The 19513-nt window shown below is 43.1% G+C and overlaps 2 protein-coding genes across 2 annotated transcripts in view; both read left to right on the plus strand.

The window, feature by feature from the left end:
• LOC135115090 (immunoglobulin superfamily DCC subclass member 3-like) overlaps window positions 1-9881 on the plus strand; it is a 56299-nt gene extending 46418 nt beyond the window's left edge. Inside the window, 1 exon segment of the mRNA XM_064031582.1 lies at window positions 9604-9881. Within this exon segment, the coding sequence (XP_063887652.1) occupies window positions 9604-9785 (182 nt within the window). The 3' untranslated portion in view covers window positions 9786-9881.
• Window positions 9882-10174: 293 nt separating this feature from the next.
• LOC135115009 (uncharacterized) lies at window positions 10175-18817 on the plus strand. Its single transcript, XM_064031420.1, has 4 exons — window positions 10175-12318; window positions 13070-13103; window positions 13369-13406; window positions 15150-18817. The coding sequence occupies exons 1-4, from the start codon at window positions 12046-12048 to the stop codon at window positions 15681-15683; spliced, it is 879 nt and encodes a 292-aa protein (XP_063887490.1). The 5' UTR covers window positions 10175-12045; the 3' UTR covers window positions 15684-18817.
• Window positions 18818-19513: the final 696 nt, after the last annotated feature.

The following is a 19513-nucleotide window of genomic DNA, read 5'->3' on the forward strand; positions in this document are numbered from 1 at the left end:
GTTCGAACTTCCTCTCACTGTGTGTGTATCCTTACTTGAGTACCAGCCTTTTCATGTGACCGAAATTGAGTCTGCGTGTGTTGGTCTTTTTAGTCACCGCCGCCCTCTCGCTAGAGACGAACAGGGGGAGCTAGGCCCAGAGGTCTGGTCGGGGTCTCGTTCTGCTGGGGGAGTGACGCAAGCCCCGCCACCTCTACACACGGCCACGCCACCACCCTCAGCATTACGCAGAGGGCGGTGGTGCTGCCGGTGCTGGTGAAATGTTGGTGACTGCAGTGATAGCGGTGGTCACGCCAGTAGCAGAGCTCAGAGCAGCCTCCATGGGCCCAGTTCTCCCATTTATTGCACGAGATCTCTGCACAACTTGGAAGTGAACCGCCAGAATAAACATGTTCGTGGCGTGTTGTAATCCTGAGCCTGCTGCGTGACGGTGCACTCCTTCACTACTCCTGTGTTGATCCTTTACCTGTCCTCCCTCTGCACATCCTACACCGGGACCAGAGACTCGTATCGTAAATCAGCAGTGCACTTTCCTTCTGGATTCGGTTCTTGTATATACCGATTCATTAAGCACTTGACTATTTAGAAGTGCACACCACACTTAAAACTTTGTTGAATGGCACCATAAAAGGCAAGACTTTGAATTTTTCAGGTTTCTAGTAAACACAAACACACCATGCTCATACATTCTACCATTAACACTGTTCTTACGCCAACACCACATCCTTACTGCACACACTACATACGTACATCCACCTAAACACTTCTGCGGTAAATGTGCGGGTGTTAGGTACTCACCAGCCGCTCCTACACCAGTGCTGCAAGCCTTGAAGACACCCTCGACACCTCAGAGACATGATACATAAATAAAGGCCGATGCCTTTTCGCCTTCAGTGGCGCGCATTCAGTTAAAGGGAATGGTGCCAGTTTTTTGTCAAGCAAAGTTTTACAATTTAACTTCAGCAAGAATCGAAGTTCTTTTGAAAATTAAAGTTGACTGCTCTTTTCTTGAGGTTCATTTTCGCCATACAGAAATCAAATAGTCAGTCGTGAGCAATAAAGAGTTAATATGTTCGCATCCAGAAGCAAGCGCAGTGCTACAACGTGACACTGGACATTAAAATGAAAAGAAAAAGAAAAAGAAAAAGATGCATGCAGTATTTACCGGAGACTTAAGGCCTGAGGTTGCATGTCATAAGCTGATTTTTCTGCCTCCTGCATGGTGTGTGAATGATTGCATGAACAGAGACGCGCCGCTACTTGCTGCCACATTGCCATTCAGAGGACCTTTTTCTGTTTTTGCCTTGAAGCGTGGAGGACGTGTGACGCGTCCGTCGTTACGCGGACCATTAAGGAACATTAAGGGGCGTCTGGAAGCAGTAAGTGTTTCCAAATCGACCAAGTTTGGCGTCGTGATGAGGAAATCAGATGAGAGGTGCAGCCTAACTGAACAACTGTGTGGTAATTTGTAATGATAATAATTGGGGCGCTGTCTTTTATCTTGAGGGTTGAGTAACGTGATTGTTTGCTATTTTCTTGTGTTGCAATCATGTCAGGGAGGTTGAGTATTGCCAAATGTAATTACGCCTCCTCACGCCACCTGTGCCAACCAGGCGTGTCAGCATTTAGCCTGATTTTTCCTTCGGTGCTGCAGGACGTGAAGTGGCGCGCGAGTTATTGCTTTGTGTCCAACCTGTAATTGAAAGAAAGTAAAGAAAAGAAAAGAAAGAAAAGACAGTGAGGTTTTCAAGCCTCTCACCGTCAGCAGGAGCTTGCCACCCTGGCCAGACTGTGTGCGACGTCAAAGTCACCAGTGTTCATTTCTTCATTGGTTTGTTCTCCACGCCTTCTCCGCTGCTCACCAGCTGACGCTGGCACGGAGCTGACCGCCCTCGTGGCGCGCTGTGCTCAACAGCGCCGGAACACAACAACGTTTTCCCTCCGCCTTTTAATGAAGGGATACGGAGGCTTGACTGGGACAGCGTATTGTGTGAGCGGCACTTAGGCCGTTGCCTGTAGCTGCATGAGCTTGCTGAAGCCCAAGGGACGAGAGCTTCGCGGCTAGTGTCATCCCGGTTTGCTGGATAGGAAATAGTTTTAAAAGTGTTAACGTGACGACAATTTATTTTCAATGAACCTTTGCAGATATTTATTGTCTCCAAAAGCGTCATATATATATATATATATATATATATATATATATATATATATATATATATATATATATATATATATATATATATATATATATATATATATATATATATATATATATATATATATATATATATATATATATATATATATATATATATATATATATATATATATATATATATATATATATTCAGGGTACATACAGGCAGATTTTCTGTAAGGATTATTTTGTTGAATGTGATCGCAAATTCAGCATCAGTCTGCTTTTATAAGGTATTTTCTAAACACCTTATTTTTGTCTTATTCTCTTTACTAAGATTTTTTTACGACTTAGTCGAAGTTAGTAATTTTCTCTAGATCGTTAAGACGATTAGCTTCGACGAAATCATGAAAAATCTTAGTGAAGAGTATAAGGCAAAAATAAGGTGTTTGGAAAATGTCCTAAAAAAGAAGATTGAGCCTGGATTAGCTATCATATATATATATATATATATATATATATATATATATATATATATATATATATATATATATATATATATATATATATATATATATATATATATATATATATATATACTGTTGTCTGATTATAACAGTGACTGTGGTGTCACATTTGTTTTTTGTTTTTTTAATATTCCGTGATGAATATTGATACAATCGGTTGCATGACCTGGATGGCACAAAGTAATGACCGTCAATTCTCAGAACGCATCGCCAATAGCTCGGCTCTTTCCAGCTGGTTACCTGCCGCTAACAACCGTCCTCAATGAACGAATTGAGATCAAACAGCAAGGTCATCATAACAAGGAGAGTAATTACGTGCCTTTCTGATGCTCTCGGTTACGCCTTACTCAAACCAGCATTGTTTGTGTTCATCCTTTATGATACCGTAGCTTTGAATGGAGCCTTTTGAGGGCGTGTCATCCAGGTCATCAACGTTGGTGTGTCCCGCTGCTGATGATGATGTGTTTCTTTTCTTTGCTAGGTCTCTCGCTGTCCCCCTATCCAGCATTTTACTCCTAGTGGTCAGCCGGTCGACTCTTGGTCTGTGGTCACCTTTAGTCAGTTATCAAGCCTAGGAGCGTCGCCCCTTCTGTTTCATAATCATCTGTGTATATACGCCCACCATCCTCTTTCCTTGCCTCTCAGCCACACTTAGACGCCATCCTCCTCGCACAAGGCACCGAGACCTTCCTGGCGCCAGACTGAGCCACACTGACTACCGCTTCGCCTTGAGTAGCACGATTGTTCAGTCTCATTTCCTGAAAGCGTCGTGGAATGTCGTGGTTGTGTAGATGAAGGTGGGGCGTGCTTGATCCCTCGGGCTAATTAGAGACGGTGGCAGTAATCCGATAAATTCCGATACCAGGAGCGAGCTGGTGAGGGAATATTGACGTGGTTGTGAGGCGCGGCACTGTTGCGGGAGGGAAGCAGATGAGTGGCAGCGGGAGACGAGGCAGCGTGTGAAATTAGTGGCGCGAGTCCCGTCCAGCAATGCATGAGGGGAGCGGCGAGAGTGGCGAATAAGTTACAGCAACGTTATCATCGAGGAATTGTGGGAACCTGTTTACGTTGGATCACTCACAGATCACATGTGGGGAAGAGTTATGAAGGAATCGCGCTGCAGTTATTAAGACATTTCTCAGGACCAGTGAGCACATTTCTATCGCTAATACGGTGAGCTTTCAATGCCTAGATAGAAAACTCCTCTTTATAAAGCAAATCTTCATCACTTTTTTGTTGTGATGTTCGCGATTGTTTCATTGATTGATTGAACTGAACGAACATAGACTTATAGATTATCGTCCCCTTTGCTATCTAACATCTCTTGATTTAGATTAGATAGTGCGTAGGTTCCAACAAGTTATTTGCCCTTTTTTTTTGTGTGTGTGTTCCTTTTGTGGAGGAGAGTTCTTCCATTATCTTTTACAGCGAGCAGTGAAAACCTCATTGCAATATTGCATCGGTGGCAAGGTAATTTCACTTCATGCTTGCGGGAAAGGTTAGAGGCGCCTCGAAAAATCTGCAAATTACAAAGGATTTCAAACAGATTGTATTCTTGTTAGGCTGATTTCACTACACTAAGTACTGTGGTATTAGACGAAAAATACGACTACTGTTGTTCATAGGCCCGTATTCAGAAACGCTTTGCTTCTACCGCGAATATTTTCAAAGGCCACAGAGATGGTTAGCCAGGTTCTCAAGAATGCTTCTCCTCTTAATAACGCAGGAATCTTGTTAATCTGTCGTTAGAACCATAAAAACACCCCAGAGTAACTTCAACTAGAGGCTTTTGAGTGTAGTGAAGTTGCGGCGCAGAAGTGTTTCAGAATATGATCCGCAGGGAGGACGCGTCGATGTGCTGGCGTGCTGTGCGTCCCGAGTGGTGCGCCAGGAAGGGGGTTGAGGGTTGTAGGGTTGAAGGTTGGGGGGTTAACACTGGCTACAGGAAACTAAGCAATGATACATTGTTATTTCTTCCATTTATGAGTTATTTTTCATTGCTCTCCTGTCCGTTCTGTCAGCTCTTTTTATGTTTTTTTTTTTTTTTTTTTTTTTTTCCGTTCATTCCTTGCCTGCGCCAGACAACCGAAATTGAAATCTTACATGATCGGGTTCCGTGCTCTCTCTCTCTCTCTCTCTCTCTCTCTCTCTCTCTCTCTCTCTCTCTCTCTCTCTCTCTCTCTCTCTCTCTCTCTCTCTCTCTAGCTCTCCAAATTTAGTTTCACTATAAAATCAGTCTCTCACGGAATTTCCTCTTTTCGGGAGCGGAAAAGAAAAAAAATCGTCGAAATCAGAAGCCATGGCAGTATTTATAAGAAGCTAGAAATAAAACTTAAATTCGTCGAGCAAAAGGGAGAGAGTAATTGTGATGTAAGAAGAGCGAAAAGTTTTAACTGGTCTCACTAAAACTCTCCCGCGGGATGACACGAGGAGGAGGAGAGAGAGAAGGACGCACCAACCATCACCATCTCCTGGTTATTTCGTGCACTTCATTTGACTTACATTTCGTGAAAACTCAGACACGCTCGCCTCCTCAAGCCAAGCAATCAGACTTCACCAAGCTGCTCAAAAGATTAGGTTTCAGTTGATTCCAAGAAAAAAAGCAATATAGAACTACATCTTATTTCAACGAATACGTAGTGAATAAAAGATTAACATGAGACGAGTACTTCTGAAATTCATCTTAACTTAATCCATTACGTTATACTTAATAAGAAACACTTAATAACTTGTTACAATGTTACAATTCTGGATTTGGATGTTAAAGTAGTCACATCCTTCACGAGAACGTGCTGAGGTGGAGTGAAGGCGGCCCTTATCCATAAATTCTTGATGCTGTCACTGCCTCTGCCTTATCACCATTACGACGCCAGCACGCGAGCCCTCAAGTCGGCATCCTACGTACCCGCTGCGCCGCGTCCTCTAATTAGAACGCCATGTTAATTATTGCTTTCGAATTTAACTGCCAAATGAGTTTTGATATAGAGATCATTGTCTCGCTTGAATAAAGATGCTGGGCTCGTTTTGTTCATTAACCTGTTTCAAATTATATCGTTGCAATTTATCTAAAAAAAAATAAAGAAGAAAAAAGTGTTGAAAGCTGGAATATTGCTCTGTCCAGCTGGAGCAATGAACACAACAGCGTGGACGCCATCACGAGGCTATTTACCGAGCGCTTACCCCATTTTTTTCCTCTCCAACTTTTAAATAGGCATTAAAAAAAAAAGTGGACATCAGCTCAGCAAACGAACGACAGCTTGGTTATAAGCAAGTTATGGACGCTGCGGAAAAAAGAAAAAGAAAAAGAAAAATGCAGAATTACGTAACATAAGCCAGGGGAGAAAAAAGTTTACATATTCGCAGCAAAAAACAAGTTGATTACATTTGAGAGCGTGGCAGTCGGTGATCGAGTCCACGGTATTGCTTGACTTTCTGAACGGGTTTGTGAATCAACGGCGGAGTAGACGAGAAGTGAGCGTTGGTGACCCCGAGGCGGAAAGGTGGAGGCTGGGGGAAAACAGAGCGAAGTCGATGAAAACAAGACTTGGAGATGATGATGAGAAAGAGGAGGAGAAGGAGGAGGAGGAAGCCTTGCAGTGATTTTTATTTTACTTTCCAGAGAGAGAGAGAGAGAGAGAGAGAGAGAGAGAGAGAGAGAGAGAGAGAGAGACTTGTGTACTAGGAACGCGGTCCCCAACAATACTGTACATGAGTGTTTTTTTTCTTTTTTCTTTTCCTTTCCTTCACAACACACAGTCGTTTTAATTTCGTTCAAGAGTGAACCTCAAGGTCGTTTGTACAACTGAGATCTATCCAGCTCCTATATAATTCCCTCGTCTCTAAGTTTATGACATTAGTTTTTCTCTACACGTTTCATTTCAATTTCTTCCATTCCTTCAGTATGCGAGGTTTTCTTTTCTTTACTTTGTTTTATCTTGTTCCCTCCATTCAGATTTTGTCATTTTCATTCAATATTCAAGCACGCATTCATTCACTGTGGCCTTCTTTACGCGTACCAGCTAATCTTCAATACAGATCACATTGTAGGTTGATTTCCTTGACTTTTCCTTTCTTTACGTATTTTCTGTTTTATTTCAAAGTAGGTGGGCAGCACACACTGATATTCTTAGCTATCTTTCCTTATTCATATTGTTTACCTTCCTTTCTCTAATATGTGAGCAGAGTATAGATTTTTTTTTTTTGGCTTCTTTATTTTTTCACTTTATATTTTCTCTTCCTTTAATACATATCAATTTATTTTTCTCTATTTTAATTTTATTTCTCTGCCATTCATTCAATTTACGAGCACAGTAGTAAACATCCATCTACGTGACTTTCTCTCTATCCATCAATTTTATGACCTTTGTTTCAACATGTGAGTGCCACATTCATATTTCATTGCGCTTATTTGATTCACCTTTCTTCCTTTACTTAACATGAGAACAGAGCACAGAGTAATTTTCTTCACTCCTCTTTCTTTACCTCCCTTACTTTGTTTCCTTGCCTTCAACATGCGAATACGTATCAATTTCCTTGTTTTTTTTTTATTTATTTATTTTTTTTTTTTTTTTCTGTCTCACATTAGCTGCCATCCTTTATTTCAGTTTGATTTCCCGGTCCCTCAACAACTAAACACACTAAACATCCCTTCCCTTCCTTTCATTTTCATAGTCTTTGTCCTCGTTGCTCGTGCTTCCATAATATTACGCCTAGTCTGAAGCGAACCTTATAAGCTCAAATTAATATTCCTGACAAACATAATTCAACAGGCGAAGCCCATTCGTGCATTCCCAACTGCCGATACTGTTAACTTACTCAGCCGTAATTTCCTTTAGCCGTTGTGCGCAGGAGAAATTTAATGGGCATATATATAATAACAAGTTTCCAGGCATTGCTCGCACCGAAAACGTATTTACTTCACTACGCGTGTAATTCCCATTGATATTATTAGTAGCAGTGAACTGTCATTGGATATGAAATAATATGGGGAGCTTTTGAGTGATGTGGTGGACAGCGGCGGGATGTTTACCTTGCATTCACTTTTTGTCGAGAGTTTATATAAGCCTGCGCAGAGAGAGAGAGAGAGAGAGAGAGAGAGAGAGAGAGAGAGAGAGAGAGAGAGAGGGAGAGAGAGAGCCAAACCAACAGACAGACAGACAATCAAACTCACTCACGCACAAACAGACAGAGACAGAGGCTATTATCCATGCATTCATTCACACACAGACAGACAGAAAGGCATATACACATGTACGTACATACAGACAGACAGACGGACGGACAAAAGAGTATTAAGATGCTTCAGAAATTAAATTGGTCAGTTCTCTTGCTTCTTCTGTTTCTTTTTTTTTTTTTTTATCGGGGGAAGGGTTTTTTTTATTTTATCGTGTTCTATTTATTTATTTTCATTTGTATAATAATTGTTTGACTTATTTTTCTTTGTCTATTTTTTTTTTTTTATTTCTATGGATTATATTTATTTTTATCTGCTTATGTACTGTATTTATTTATTCGTTTACTCATTCACCAATTCTTATTTTAGTTATTCATTTGTTTATTTATTTTGATTTTCATTACGCATTTCATTTCACTTTTGTGATATCTATATTCATTCTTTGTTCTTTTCCGTGGCCAGTCTTCCTAAAACACAAAAGACACACAGACAGGCAGGTAGACAGACAGACAGAGAGAGGGGATCCTGTTACCCTTACCTGCACTGCATTATCCAATATTCAAGACAAGGCATCTGCAATTTACCCGTTTAGCGAGCAAGCGAAGGCAAAGAGAAAGGGGTAATAAGCTGGAGATGTGAGTGGCTCAGCAGGGTGATATTCCTGGCGACCTGAGACTGCAACACGAGTTTTTAAAGGTGATCAGTGCGATGGTGGGGAGTATTATGACCAGAAGTATTACCTGCGAGGAAGCTGCGGTGAGGTTAGTATTAGAAAAAAGATGAAAGTTTATTATCTGCTGGTGGAAAAGTATTAATTTTCAGTGACGTCATCATTGAGGTGGTGATGGAAATGGTAATGTCAGTGATGGTGATGTCTATGATGATGATGGTAATAATAATAATAATAATAATGATAATAATAATAATAATAATAATAATAATAAAAATAATAATTACAACAACAAATGATAATAATAAATCCACCGATAAGTGTGTGTGTGTGTGTGTGTGTGTGTGTGTGTGTGTGTGTGTGTGTGTATGCATGGATCTCTCTCTCTCTCTCTCTCTCTCTCTCTCTCTCTCTCTCTCTCTCTCTCTCTCTCTCTGCAGTACTTAAATGGCCTTCATCTTACATTGTTTTACACCCCTCTACCTCAAAAGCTACATATAAATATCAGGGGTTATGCGAAAGTTCTTCGTATCCTTGACTAAACCTATCGCTGACAGATGTGTTTGCTTCCACGGGTTTTCTGAAAGGCTGATTATTCGATATAATTGATTCCCTGTTGATATTTTCGAAAATTAGCTGAGGGTAATGCTAACTGATAAGGTGATGGAAAATTAATTTAGAATAAACTTATTGGGAGTTAACACGAGCAACCTGGCACGTGCAGCGTAGAGAAGGAAGGCGTGGCACGGGACGCGGTGTCTAGGTCAGCCTAGCCTCCGGCGATCATACTCGTGGTGAAGATGACAGTAGTGAAGGTGAACGAGGAAACCTTCAATGCGGCAGGTGAGGAGACGTGCTGGGGATTTACATTGCCACTTAACACCTCGAAGAGAGCCGCGCTTCATCAAAGGACACCGCAGCATGGGTGTAGGGTGGATGGGTGGGTGGGTGGGTGGGTGTAGGTGGACCTTGGTGTGTCTTGCCTGTAAGCACTTGCATGACTGACAGTACTGGATCGTGGAGTGGTGTTCTGTGTGTCGGTGTGTCCCTCGCTTCACAGTCTAATGATGACCCTTTGTATGTAAATCTATGACAGAGCAAAGCAAGGAATTGTGCAATCGTGGTTGTCCAGCAAGCAACCCAAACCAGGTCTCGCCCGAGCCGGAAGATTGGAGCTCGCCAACTAAATACGCAGTCCCTAACGACGAACGTGGCAGCCGTGGTCGTGTTGCATTGCATGCTGACAGGCTAGAACAAGGACTGCAAGATGATGAGTGACGGCCCTCCCTGTGCCTAGCCACCGCATGACGCTCCAAGATAGAATGAAGAACCTAACCCACTCACCAGTCCATAACTTTGTCTTTAGTACCTCACCCGCCCCCATCTCCCCAGTGAAGGCCTCAGCCCTCCTACAGCACTCTTGGCCTCTACCGTCCTATGTTAGGTAGTATAAAGTGTTAGAAAAGTGCCTTGCTATATAAAGGAAGTTGCATCCACTCCTCCATACCAGAAAATATAATAAATTAGTCCCTATATCCGAGGGCTTCACCTCAACCCTCCTTGTGACCACCCGCCACCCTACCGCAGGGACCAAGGTGGCGACGCTGCCGCCGCCCAGCAAGGTCTCCCCGCTGAGGGCGTATGACCTTGACAGCTACAGGTATTACTGAGGCAGCCTGGCAGATGGAAGAGTGCTAACCCTGAAGACACCATTTACGTCTCTCAGAGCTGAAAACATGTGAGAAAACCCTTGAATGACATCGAACAATTATCACGCCAGCGGAAAGCACGGAACACCGCAGCTGAGAGTGCCACAGGTTTCAAGTGGCAGACAGACTCGCCTCACACTCCAGCCAAACACTTGCTCACAACAGACTCACAACACACGGTCACATAAGCCACACACCGACACAGGGACCTTAGAGTGTGTATCGAGTGTTGAGCGTCGTGCCGTCTGTAGGCGTGGGTGATGGAGGCGGCCTCTTGGGCGGGCGTAGGAAGAGGAAGGTGGGCCCCGCCAGACACCAACTCTCAGCCAACACGACGCTGCCGCCCTCGTCCGCCTGACGGAACTCCTCACACTCTCTCACTAGTCACTCGCTTGTGGTGTCGTAAGCATTTGAGACTTGCTTTAGGATCCTGGTATGTTCATATCAATCTGTGTTAGTGTGACGGTAGACCATCACAATGTACAGTACTGCAATACTTGTTGAGCGGATGGTGTGTGTGTGTGTGTGTGTGTGTGTGTGTGTGTGTGTGTGTGTGTGTGTGTGTGTGTGTGTGTGTGTGTGTGCATGTGCGCGTGCGCGCGCGTGCGTGCGTGCTCACCCCTTCCCGTCCCCCGCGATTGTCATGGTTGTTCTGAACACGTCAGCCACAAAAAAAAAAAAAAAAAACGAGTGACTTCCCTAGAGTCAAATGTCTATTGTTTAAGTGATTTCCAAGTCGAGTTAGTGTAAATACTCCTAGCATTGCATATGTTGGCTGCACGGTATTACCAGCACAACTCATCAAAGGTGTAGTGCCGGCGTTGCTACAATCCCTTGATAAATTCAGTGATTCGCTGGAAACTTCCATCAAATATCGCGCTCCGCGTCCACCTGCAGATAAGCTCGGCGCGTAGTGTCTGCACGTGCAGGCAGCCGAGGAGCGGCCAGGCGGCGGTGCTCAGAGACATTGGCGGTCAGGTGACCCTGCACAGACCAAAACACCGCCGACCCCCGACGGTCGTCTCTTACGATAGCTTGTGGTAGACGTGACTCCGCCGCGTCAGCATCCTGTAGTAAGGACTAAGGGTGACGTGAGCTATTTATGGCGCCAGTAGGTTTGTGTTTAGTGCGTTATATTGCAAAATAATCGAGAGCAAATCAAAATATTGATAATATTCTGTAGTACATAGTAGACCTTGATTAGCACACAAATGGTCGCAGTCACCTAGGCAGACGACACTGATCTCGTTAATGACGAAGCAGGACTGCATGTAGTGAATAGTAATAACCCATGTAGAATGAATGAGCAGAAAAGACAACGCGACGAGAGAGAGAAAAATAAAAAAAAGCGAAGAGAGTCTCTTAACAGACCATCTCTCTTAGGCAGAGTTGAGGAACATAAAGATAATACTCATTCTAACAAATATCTGGATTTTACAGATAATATTTTTTATATAACATGTTGAAACTCACGCGCTTCCATTGTGATACTGAAAGCATTCGCAGATGAATGATACAGAAAAAAAAAACTGTGTTGCTTTACTAAACAAGAGTCCAACTGCGCCGCGACCGAGCCGTGAGGTGAAGCAGAAAACAGTGTTGCTGATAAAGATTCACCTTGAAAGTGTTTGAGGACCTCCGTATTTCATGAAGGTTTCTTGTTGTCTTTGTGTGAGAATTATTGTGTTTCAAACAGATGACGCATTTTCTATGACAATAATAAAGAATAAAATTACTTTTCTTACACGTTTTTTTCCCACGATGTGTATCCTGTGTGTTGTTAAAGCTGATGGCTGAAGAGAAAATGTAGTGGTAGTTTATGCAGAGAAATGTTTCAGTGGCTTGTGGTGACTTATCTGTTGCTTCTTAGTACTTCCATTGACTTTCCTTATCACTGCTGGTGTAGTCACGTGCTCTGTGCTGTTGTTGCATTCCTCCCAAGCCCGACTCGCTGTGCTCTGTGTGAAGCAAGAACAGGCAGGCATACACTGACCAGCAGAGAACGGCCTCCCATCCTTCGGGAGACACTTGGGGGTTCAAAGTTATTATGCTACTACTCCTTCCGCCTCTTTCCTCTGCATGTCGGCGCCTGGCACTTCAACGTGAGTCTTTCATCTAAAGGGCGACTTTGTTACTACCTTGCGGACACCTGATGGGCGTAGAGAAAACTTAATGGGATGCTTCTGTTTCCGAATATTCGTTTGTTTGTTTTATTTTCTTCTTATCTTCTCGCACGCCCCCCACGCTCTGCCGCTGGTGTTGCAGCGTGTGGGACGTGAGAGCATCTTAAAAAAAAGTTTCTCAATTAGTCAGCAAGGCCTTGAATAATGGTGGTTACTGTCTTGCGGGTTGTCCACCAATATAGTAACAAAGCCGCCTCGCTGTGTTTTCTCTTTGCTGTCATACAGGGTAACGTCCTACACTTATAAATCCTAGAAGCAAATGGAAGCATGGTAAGCGACATTCAGTTTTCCCTTCACTTTTGCTGACATGCAGTTTACATTTTTTGGTTTTGCACAATCGGCATTATTAAAAAGAAATCTTAAGTAAAGTCATTCATTTTGACATTTTCAGCTTTGTTTGTACATTGTTTTATGTTACGTTCACTAAACAAATGTATTAAATATCTTAAATAATTCTCTTCTTAATTAGGAACGATAATTACATAGAATAAATTATTATGTTTCTTGCTCACCCTTGTAACGCACAACAATTAATACAACTGACTATTTGTCGCTTTGTGTGTGTGTGTGTGTGTGTGTGTGTATGTGTGTGCGTGTGTAATTTTAAGCACATTCATGAATTGTAAAATCATAATATAAATGAGTTCTAATAAAACGTTTTCTTACACAGAACGAGGTGACTTTAAACCGACTGATTTGGATAGGTGAGTCGAGACATCTTCATCTTGCTTTAAAAAAAAAAATAAATAATAATAATAATAATACACTGTCAAACATGAAATAGATATGAACAACAATACGTCCACTAACAGACTGTCTTTATAACAGATGGGAACTCAAGTACCAAACCCAAAAAAAATTACTAACCACGTAAATACTCCATGATTTCTAGTGTCTGCATGAAAGTGTTCTGATATAAGTGTCCCAGAACACACCACTCCCACACACTGACACTCTCCTCTCCCGCAGCGACAAGAGTGACCTGGAGAGCCAGAAAGGGGCGAACGGTAGGCACCAGTACTGTGGTTCAGAGTCAAGAGGGGGTCGGGTGGGAGGAGGCAGCTCAGGAGGCCACCACCCCTCTATCCCCCCCGACGCCCTCTACACTTCCAGGCCCAGACACACCACTCCCTCTATGTCCTCTAAACCTGACCATGAGTATGAGAATCTCAAGGTGAGACTAGGGTAGGCCAAGGCTGAGTGGAGCGGGGCAGCGTGGCCGCGTGTTGTGTCGGCAAGGTGAAGCAGGAAGCAGGTGTAAGTTTAATTCAGGGATCAAAGCACTGTGCCCTTCGCTAATCGCTATTTCTTGCGTTCTTTACAATCATTTATTTTATATGTGTAATGCTTTCTTCTACGACGTTACAATAGTAAAGATAAAAAGAATAAAAAGCTGCTTTCCACTTCGCCTTGCCTCCGCCGCGTCCCCTGCCGTGGCCCAGCCAGCTTCGCGCCTTCGGGACAGCCCCTCCTGCTGGCCCGAAGCACCGCCGCAGCCATCACCACCACCACCACCACCACCACCACCACTCGCAGCTCACGCAACGCTCCGTCTGTATTATACAAACAGTTCCAGACACCTCTGCACTTTAGTTGTCTATACAATGTACATATTGTGTGTACATACATTACTGTAGCTATATACTCATGTCTACTTACGGCGATATTCTGTCATTATATTCACTATAGTCATCTAACACTACGATGAGAAGCAGGTACTTCAGTGTAGGACCGGTGACCGACAAGAAGTTTGAGAGTTGAAGGCCCACAAATGTAATCATTAGGTACACAAGTGGGTTCAAGTTGAGTACCACATTAACTAGCTCGCGCAAGAATATATATATATATATATATATATATATATATATATATATATATATATATATATATATATATATATATATATATATATATATATATATATATATATATATATATATATATATTCTTACGCGAGCTAGTTAGTGGTACTCAACTTTATCCCACTTGTGTACCTGCATTTAAGATCTATCAGACGTAAAAGGTGTACCATGTCATGGATCAAAGAGACCTTCATGTAGGTGTAGATAATGAATGGCCAAGCGTCATGAACTCGCCGTCACGTCACGACTCTTTTACCTACAGCAATACTAACACCTGTAGCTAGACACGTTAACGTCTGCACACTAGACTACTAGTTTTCTTTCCCCTCTCTCTCAACACAGCTCTGCAGCACTGTAGCCGTAGCTTCACACGAGTACTGTTTCCGCTAATGTTGATTTTACCATTTAGCAGTGTTGCTATACCAGACTTAGTCACTGGCAATCAGTAACAACTCTCCAGGTGTTTCCCTCAAAGGTATTGGTTCACAGAAGTAGAGATGAGTGGCAGCTTTATGACTGGTGGGCGGTACAACAATGCCCGCCTTGTACAGTGAGGTGTCACCATGTGGCAGTAAATTACATTTTAGATATTTCCATTTATATATTGGCAAAAAATTTACTGGTGATTGCTCTTTGGCAGCCCACTCAAAGGATTAGAGGACAAAGTATAATTACCATATCAATACCACCAATCCCATGTATGTGGTGAATAGCTGTTTAGACGGCAGACTAAAATTATTCGAGGACAAGGTACAATTATCCTTTTAATACTTCATAAAATAGAATGTAGGGAAGTTCAGATTATATTTTATTTTACAGCCTTTACTGTACTACACCCTATCAAAGGTAACCTTCGTATATGTTTTAATTCATGTTTGTATTCTTCAGATAATGCCAACACAAACGGGAACACCAAGCTCATGCCAGGAGACGAAAAACAGCAGCAGCACCAACAACAGCTGCAGACAGCAGAAAAGAGATGAGCTCACAACATCAGCAGAGACCGGTGAAGTGGAGGAGGAGAAGAAGGCAGAGGAGAATGAAGAGCAAGTGGGAACGGGAGGGGACCAGAAAGAGGGCAACACCACCGGGTTCATGCAGAGCGATATGCTCACCTTCAAGAGGCAAGACATTCCACAAGACGAGGCCAGAGATACATCCAAGATTTTCAAAAAGAGTCCGCAGTACGTGCCGGTGTACCGACCAAACCCAGAACGCGGATCCTCGGCACTCCAAGACCGTGTCAAGCCGGGCTCCGGCAGCCATCCGCGGCGACCCAGCACAGGAGTGATCTACGCCGAGCTGCAGCTGCCCCGCGCCTCCAACAACGGCTCCATGAGGCGCGGGGAGCAACGGCGCCCCAAGACCCAGTACGCGGAGATCACCTTCCAGGGTCACCCGTTGCAAACAGCTGATATATGATCACGTCAAGCGGGGTGACACGCCGCCATCAGCAGTAATGTTTCCAGCCGTGGGTCTCTTAAGTCAGGAGGCGTGGCCGCGCCAGTTATCTGATAGCTTGACGAGTATAGAAACATCTTTTTCACATCTTAACTAAATTTGTCTGTGAATGTGCAGTGTAATGTACATCCAAGCCAGTTTTTTTTTTTTTTCAAGTAGGGAGATTTTCTACATGAAACAACTTCAGCTTACTTGTAAAACTTTGAGCAGGTCTCTGTGTCGATGTTTGGCCTCAAGAGAATCCGGGCGTATCACTAAAAACACAAAACAAAAAAACAAAAACAAAAAAATACAAAAAAAAAAGGAGACAAGTAAAAAAGGTACACACATACACACACACACACACACACACACACACACACGGATATCACATTATTCAATTCCAGCCTGAGGATTTGGACTTAGAAGCCTTTTAAATTTAGATAAGTCAGCGGAATATTAGGAAAAAATCTTGTAAGGGCAGCCAAGCAAAGTTGCTGCCAGCCAGCTTCTGCCTAGCGTGTGTAGACGGAGGTGTTTGAGCCGCGTGTGGCTGTGGCCGTCTGTTCCGCTACTTCGGCTTCTCTCAGTGTTCCGACAGGATCTCTATTCTTGGTAAGCAATTGTTGTCTAGCGGCAGGTATAAGATGGAAGCATTTTCTAGGGGCAACTTTAGGATTAGGTTATAACTTTAATGAATTAGTCTGCTGAATGTGAAATTACTGGTAAGGAGTAATAATTGTCTATACTTTTCATAAGCATCCTGAACCATGTACAGCAGTGTGTCAACAACCGAAGCTTACTATGTACTTGTATCTCAACCTTCAGCCGAGCGCTTCACGGTCTGCACATCAGTTTAATTTAGTTTCCTTTGATTGCTTTACTCCATCACTGTATCCTATGCAAAGAGGGATGGTCTGTTTTTTGTGTACGAGGGAAGTGCAGTCCTCGGGTTGTGACATTTTATTTTCACCCCTCCCCTACCCGCCAGGTGTAGTGATGAATGTAGTGTAGTACCTCTCCCTGTTCACCTCTGGGAGGAGGCGGACCTCGCCGCACCTCCGAGTTACCTCTTTTAACCTAAGACTCCCAAAGATCAATTCAGCTAATATTAAGGTTAGTGTACATAATCAGGACTATCCAGCCAGTTCTCTGATGTTACTCCATGGCTGCGGTCAGGCCAAGGGAGGGAGTGACTCAGGCTTGCCCGCGTCGCGTCTCCTCCTTGCCGCTGCTATTAAAAGAATATGAATCATATCTCTATCCAACCACCAGAGGGAAGCACTTTATCCGTGACTCCAGCACCGCCACTCCCCGGCCCAGCACGCCCTCCACATCGAGTCTTGTGTTCGTCGTCCTGTTGGCAGTGTTCATCTTTTCCGTTTATTTTAAGTACATATTTTGTGGCCCCGACATAGGAGGGGCTGTGTGTGGTTATGTCATTACGTACATCAACATTTTCGTGGTTATACAAAGCGTACCAATTTTGTTCCCCTTTTCCCTCCAATTTCCCAGCTGTTTCTTTTTTTTTCTTTTTTTTGTAAAAATATAACATTTAGCAAAACAACAGCAGTGTTTGCTGCGCTGTACGCTCTGTGAAACCTGGTGAAGTGTTGAGGTATTTGAGTTGCCGGCAATGTTGCGAATTTTGTGTCTGTATGTACGTGTAAAATTTGTCTTCAGTGTATTAGGTTGTTTTGGTCATTGACTTATTTTGGTATTTTCTCATAGACATCAATGTCATCTTTCAGAGGACACCACTTTTTTTTAAGGTGTGAGTCATTCTGTTAGCATGTTACTGAGCTTCAAGAGAGTACAGGTATAATGTAATGTAACAGACAAGGAGGATGAAATGTGCTCAGTGCAGCGTATAATATGTATTCCGTTGCTCAGCTCTCGCCTTCCCAGGCCAGGCATACAGCAACGGTGCTCACGCCTGGCAGTCAGCACCTGGCCAGCACTGTGCCACAGTGGGCTGATGGCACCGGTTACCTGTACCACCATGTACTGACTATTTGGCTTAAAACTTCGTCAAGAAAAACAATAATCATATTAGGTTTCCTCTGGCGATAGTCACTTGAGGTTCTACAGTCGTGCCTTAGCATCTAGCTGTTAAAGTACAGATTTTTTTTTCTTAGTTATCAGACATACGAAATTATCATATGCATCAGGAAAATGTTGAACATCTTTCCCATTCCATCAGAATGAGACATTGAGACACTAACAAGCCAAATGGAGCTGGGTATATTGCGGGCCCAGGTGTCTAGAGCTAAGAGGACCTGCTTGAGGGCTGCTTGCTAACCCCGCTGGACCCCTCATGACGACAACCACTGCTGCTTTCATGGCCACAAAAAAAGTTTATTATTAACGTTCCTTCTCGAGACAGTGTCCAGTCCACGGAGATCGACTCGGTTGGTGAGGGTTGTCCTTTTCTAAACCGTGACTGGTAACAGCGAGGCAACAATTATTTTAGACAAGTAATGAAAAAAACCTTTAACTTTCGTAGTCCTTTATTTCATGTTTCTACATCTGAGTGTTTTTAATATGTAACTTTTAGAAGCAATGTTACTGTACGGTTTACAGAAACATCATCATAATCACATATTTTACCCTAAAAGTATAAGTTGGACGGATTCTAAAAGCTCCAGTTTTCATGATCAGTTGTTTTAGGTGACCAGTGCAGCAGTCACCCATGAGCCGCTGTTGAGAAGAACACCCATCAGTCGGTTGGGTTGGTGTGGGCTGGACAGGTATCAGGCGGGACTGAACCGAAGCCTCTGCACAACATTCACGTCTAAGAAATTAACATCCGAGAGAGGCTTTGCTTAACAACTACTGGTGGACTGTAGCGTGTTCATGCATAAACTTTTCCAGTGGTTTAGGTGTTCGTGGTAGATAATTTTTTTTCGTGGAAGGGGTGTCCAGACTTCTACTGAGACATGTTTTGGCTTCGGCCCAGTTTCATCAGTGACATAATATAATTTGTCCTTACAATGTCCTGTAGGCTACGATTCAGCTTAAATTGGTCATATTTTCCTTTGTATCTGAGAGGGTATCTTTTTATATAACTTTGTATATATTTGTATATGATGCTGAAATAAATGGGTGCAACTTAACCTTCGAACACTGTCTCCTCCTTGATGCCGCGCCGTGATAGGCCGAGATTGGATGACGCAGTAGGTCCTTTGCCAATCACGCTGCAGAAGTCCCCAACACGAAGCACAGGGAACTTTCCCCGACACGAGCCACGTAGTGTTCGAGTGTTGGTCGGAGTAGGTGTATGGAGTGTCTCTCTCTCTCTCTCTCTCTCTCTCTCTCTCTCTGAATAAATTAACTTTGGATCCCAGTAAATACATGGACGCTGTGTAAGGTAAGCTTTTATTTTTTTAAGATTTCAAGTATATAGATAGATATTAGTGACGAGCGTAATTTGAGTGTGCTTGTTTAGTAATTGCCTTGTAACGAAAATTAAATGAGTCGGGCGGTAGAGCGTTGATATTCTAAGCAGTGATTGCACGTTCAGAATCAGTAGTGGGTTGAGTGACAAAGATATGAACATTGTAGGTGTGGGTGGAAGGCCGGGGTGAAATGAAAGCACGGGGCATTGGTGGGGTCGACAATAGACAAGGAGGCGGCGAGCGCCATGTTAGGAACAACGTAGTTAATTCGTTCCTTGTGAGTTAGAAAAGTGAAGCTACAGAGCAACGTAATGGCGCCTATATTCCCTGGTGAAAAAACAAATAGCTCAGCAGTAATATGGGCAAATGTAAGAGTCGCGCGGCTCTTTTTTTTTTTTTTTTTTTCTCTCTCTC

The sequence above is a fragment of the Scylla paramamosain genome, chromosome 28, assembly GCF_035594125.1.
Source record: "Scylla paramamosain isolate STU-SP2022 chromosome 28, ASM3559412v1, whole genome shotgun sequence".
Taxonomy (NCBI): domain Eukaryota; kingdom Metazoa; phylum Arthropoda; class Malacostraca; order Decapoda; family Portunidae; genus Scylla; species Scylla paramamosain.